This window comes from Corylus avellana, chromosome 8 (assembly GCF_965113065.1).
Source record: "Corylus avellana chromosome 8, dhCorAvel1.hap1.2, whole genome shotgun sequence".
NCBI classification, from domain to species: domain Eukaryota; kingdom Viridiplantae; phylum Streptophyta; class Magnoliopsida; order Fagales; family Betulaceae; genus Corylus; species Corylus avellana.
Genome location: NC_142497.1, coordinates 14,966,363 through 14,971,197, shown reverse-complemented (window position 1 = coordinate 14,971,197; position 4,835 = coordinate 14,966,363). Strand labels below are relative to the sequence as shown.

At 32.6% G+C, this 4,835-nt stretch overlaps 1 protein-coding gene across 1 annotated transcript; it reads right to left on the bottom strand.

Annotated features, from left to right (window-relative positions):
* Positions 1 to 2,736: 2,736 nt before the first annotated feature.
* LOC132162979 (disease resistance protein RPV1-like) lies at positions 2,737 to 4,180 on the bottom strand. Its single transcript, XM_059573186.2, has 2 exons — positions 3,837 to 4,180; positions 2,737 to 3,190 (listed from the first exon to the last, which is right to left on the bottom strand). The coding sequence occupies exons 1-2, from the start codon at positions 4,178 to 4,180 to the stop codon at positions 2,737 to 2,739; spliced, it is 798 nt and encodes a 265-aa protein (XP_059429169.2).
* Positions 4,181 to 4,835: the final 655 nt, after the last annotated feature.

Here is a 4,835-nt window from a genome sequence, read left to right as displayed (position 1 = left end):
GGCTTAGTAATTGGAGTAACTTTAGGAGGCCTACTTGTGTCCTACTAAGAATGATGATTGTGCTTTTCTGTAATAAATATAAATGGTCATGGAACTCGACGATTCGTTGGTTAATTGAGATATAGATAATATGATCCTTTCTCCATTTATTATAAATGGTCATGGAATGGTCATGGAACTCGACGATTCGTTGGTTAATTGAGATATAGATAATATGATCCTTTCTCCATTTATTATAGTGTGCCATTATATCAAGCTAATTTTTTTTTTTTTTTCTCTTTGTAGTTGTTGGTTAATTTTTTTTTTTAAATAAAAAAAAAAAAATTAGAAAGAAAGGCCAAAAAAAAAAAAAAAAAAATTGTGAAGAAAATCTAACTAGACCTTGAACAAAGAAAATAATTTCCTTTCTCAACAATTAGCAAAATTGCATATCGCGTTAACTCCAATCTTATAAAAGAGCATAGCCATGATTAAGAAGTGACAAAAGAGCATAATACATTTATTATTATTATTTTTTTGACATGTCCACACAAGGGAAGAGGGAAGGGGGATTCGAACTAGTGACCACCGATTTATGAGGCGCGGTTCACAGCCGATTGAGCTACCGCTTTGGGACAAAAGAGCATAATACTTGCACAAAAAACAAAAACAGAAAAAAAAAAAAAAAAAAAAAAGAATTATAAAGAGAGGTAATGGAGAGTAAAATCACTAACGTAACATTTGAAGTAGAAGTTGCAGCATGTGAGTTGCCTGCCAGATTGTCCAAGTCCCGCAAAACACACAACAGCCAAAGCAAAAGGAACTCCTTCAATATGCCAAGCAGGTCAAGAATTTATTAGTTTTCATTGCTGATGAATTTATGCCACCTAAATCGTAAAGCAAAAAACTATATATAAAAGCACAAACAAGACCCTAAAAAATAAAGCAATAGTAATTTCAAAGGGGTAACAAAATCGGATTTGAAAAAGAGATAAGTAAATCCACACCTAAATTACATTATTCACTTCATACGAATTCTAAGTGCCAGGTGTTGAAGAATGTCGCTTTTGTTGTGGGTAACAATTGGATTCCAAGTTGCCATCATCATTCATCATCATCATCACAGCATCTCTTTGAAGGTTGAATTAAATCTATCGTTTTTTCTTCATGCTTTCATACCAAATAGAATCTGCAACTTTTAAAGAACACTGACTTTGAATGTTTCACAGACATAAAATTCAAACCTGTATGATACTGGAAAATACTTAAGCAAACTTGAAGATTATCTCCTCTCTTTAGCTTAAAATCTTCTGGAAGAACATGGGAATGCTACCATAATTGATCAGAGTGCAATGATCCACAGCAAGTTTTATGGTAATCTTCATGAGGACAATAAATTTCATGACCATCACTGTAGACTCCAACAATAATTGCAATTTGATCGTGAGGATGTTCTTCATCTTGTCCACCCTCTGCTATTATGTTATCCAGTATATCCACTCATTCAAAATTTGTAATTGGGAATGCCATCAACTGGCTAATGATCACATTCTGAAAATGAATGTTTATGTTATATTTATGTTTACATATTAGCCTTACTTGTTCATAAAAGAAAAGGCAAGATCCTAATAAAAATTGTAAAAATTGACAAAGGTTGTATGTATGTATTGTTAAGACCAACCTTCTCACTTTAAATAGCTAGAAGTATGCGTTTTCAAAATTTTCGATTACGAAGCTATAGGACATTCCCTAAAAGTTTTGTATTTAATTTTTTGTAATTTTTTTTTTTTTTTTTTGTATATATATATTTTTTTTGTAGTTTGTTTTGATAAATGTGTTTTTACCAAAAAATAAAAAAATAAAAAATAAAAAATTCCAAGAATTATATTTAAACTTTTTATAAAGTTCAGTATAATCTTTAATTAGAATTTCTAATTGGGACTTTTTTTTTTTTCTTTTTCTCAAGGTGGGATTAACCTCACATGTTCTCCTTCTATTATGCACATCACAATTTTTACATGAATATTCAACCCTTGAAGTCAGATAACCATCTAACTTGAAGCAATATTGTTATTTTGTAAAATATATATTTTCCTACTGGGGTTTTTAACATAATTCTTACCATATTTTCTTCTAGAACATGACGAATATCTTCATGAAACTATAATCTACTACGCCTGCCAGATTCTTTGGGTGATTCTTATCGAATAATTTCTCTACCCATTTCTTGCAGCAATTCATGCATCACCAATGATTTATCCGAAAACTCAGCGATGAGACATTTATCTTTTAGCTCTTCGATGCCACTATATGAGTGAAAACCACAACTATCTACTATTTTTGTGACATATTCTACATTCTCTCTTTTGAAGATACATGTGATGTCAAGGAAAATATTCTTTGCATTTTCATCTAATCCATCAAAACTTATTCAAAGTCTTTTTTGAATATCATCGAGAGGAATTATTTTGTACTTGTCCAATTTTCTTTTCCAATAAAAGATATATTTACCTTTTAGACTCGAGCCTAGCACTTGCAAAGCAAGTGGCAATCCTCTAGCATAACACATTGCATCATTTGTGACTTTCACATAATCATCATCAGGTCTATCTCTATTAAAGGCATGCCAACTAAAGAGCTTATGAGCTTTGAAGTAACCCAATTCCTTCACCTCGTAGGATAAAACTTGATGTTTAGTTAGTAAATGTCTTGTTATGATGATTCTACTTCTTAAACCAAACCAATTGCCTTTTCCAACTATTTTTCTAATTGGTCTGAATGATCCACATCATCAAGAACTAGAAGTATCTGTATTAAGCGAAGCCTTTGTTGTATCAAAGTAATTCCTTGATCAACATTGTCAACCATTTGACTTGAACCTCCTAGGATTTTAGAAATAAGTTTAATTTGCAAATGGATCAGGCCCTTTTTGTTGGAAGTTTCTCTAATGTTTTCAAGAAAAAAACTATCTTCATAATGAGAATCAATCGAGTTGTAGATGGCTTTTGCAAGAGTTCTCTTACCAATCCTGCTAGTTCCAAAGATCCCTATCATGCATGTGCTGTCATTATTCTCTATATCTAAAAGCGACTTCATATCCTGTACATGAGACTTTATTCCAATTGGATATTGGGCAACTTGAAAGTATGTATTATTAACTAATTTTGAATTCACCCGTTCGATGATTTCATCACTAAATTCAGGTTCATTCCTACCGATACAAAAAGATAACAAAACATACTAACTAATGAGTTACCTTCAGATAAAAAGAAGAGAAATTATGTATTAAAAAAGTAGGACTAGAAAGAAAAGTTAGTGATACATAACTATGAGGGCGTTTGTTATGCACCAAAGCACTATTCGTACTTTTTGTAAAATAATAATAATAATAATAATTGGTATAAAAAAGTGAAAAAGTGGTATTGAAAAGTAGAAAATTTTGTTTTGTAGTGATTTTTTTATTTGAATAGTAGTAAAAAATAAATGATGTGATATAAAAATAAAAAGGTTTTAAGGTTGATTTTTTTGAAAAAAGGAAGTGAATAGTATTTAAGGGTGGGGAGGAGTTTGACAAACACCCCCGATATGTGCGCAACAAATGGAAAGTTCATTTTCCATTTTTCTTTTTAAGTCATGAAAAAGTTATTTAAGCAAATTATCACATCTAAAAGAAAAGAATCGACTGAGTTTAATTAATTTTAGAACAAAGATTATTTAAAAGGTTAGTTACAAGTAGACATTTTTAAATGTAAAATAGTTCACATGCATGCATGAAAACATGTGTATATGAGATGTACCATAATTAGAAGAAAAAAAGAACAATATAGAAGGGAGACAGCAAAGGTGGTTAGAAATACCAATTTCCCAAATACATCCCGGATAGATTGGCCACTTCTTTTTGGGTTCTTTTCCACCCCACCACCTTTATTTCATCATCATTGAACCATTTTGAAAGTTCAGTGAATGCGTCTCTAACCCTATTAGTTTGATGCCGTACTTCCAAAGGATTTACGTCATAGAACAGTGGTAGAACTAGTATCTCCCTTGTCTTTCTGCTCTCGAGGATCTTCATCAGCTCGTCCAAGCACCATTGGGATGATACGTAGTTTTTAGTGAGTACAATGATTGAAATCTTTGACTCTTCAATGGCTTTGACAAGTGCCGGTGAAATTTCCTCTCCGCTTCGAAGTTTGTCATCCATGAAGGTGTTGATTCCTTTTCAACGTAAATCTGTGTATAGATGAGCAGTAAAAGTTTTACGAGTATCTTCGCCTCTAAAACTCAAGAATACATCCCATTGAAATATGGAAGAAGAGAGTCATGACGAAGAAGCTGTGTGGAAGGCCAAATACGAAGTTGCAAGAGTACTAGTTAGTAGAGAAAATTGAGAGAGAATTGCAGAACTGCTAACTATACCTCCCTAATTATGCAAGTTTGTCAAAATAATAATTCAAGTTGTCACATGCTCGCGACGCGTCAAATTAAAGAAAAATGAGAAACTCGCCGGCAACGGCAACAAGCTTATAATGATGGACTTTGACCAGCTTTGTGGTAGTTTTTTGCTGCAAATGGCAAACCCACTACATTAAAGAGAAACAACTTGAACTTGTGCACACAACCATGTATAGGCTAATTGTTGGGTTGTTGACTATTTTTGGAGGGGCCAGCCAAACATATAAGACTTAATTTTTTTTTTTTTTTCAGCTTTAGTTGGGGCCATCGCTCTTATTGGTCTCCACGTGGCTCCGTCACTTCTTAAAACTCTTCGTGTGAGCATAAATAACACAACTCTCCACCTTCATTTTCGGTCTAAACTTATTATAGAAAACCCTCCAAATGGTGGATTGAGATCCCTT

What these genes read in the sequence shown, in the direction of transcription:
- LOC132162979 (XM_059573186.2), bottom strand. Translation starts at nt 4,180, where the DNA reads ATGGATGACAAACTTCGAAGCGGAGAGGAAATTTCACCGGCACTTGTC. An exon ending in GGGATGTATTTGGGAAATTG is followed by an intron (nt 3,191 to 3,836) that starts GTATTTCTAACC and finishes TTGTATCGGTAG; the next exon opens with GAATGAACCTGAATTTAGTG.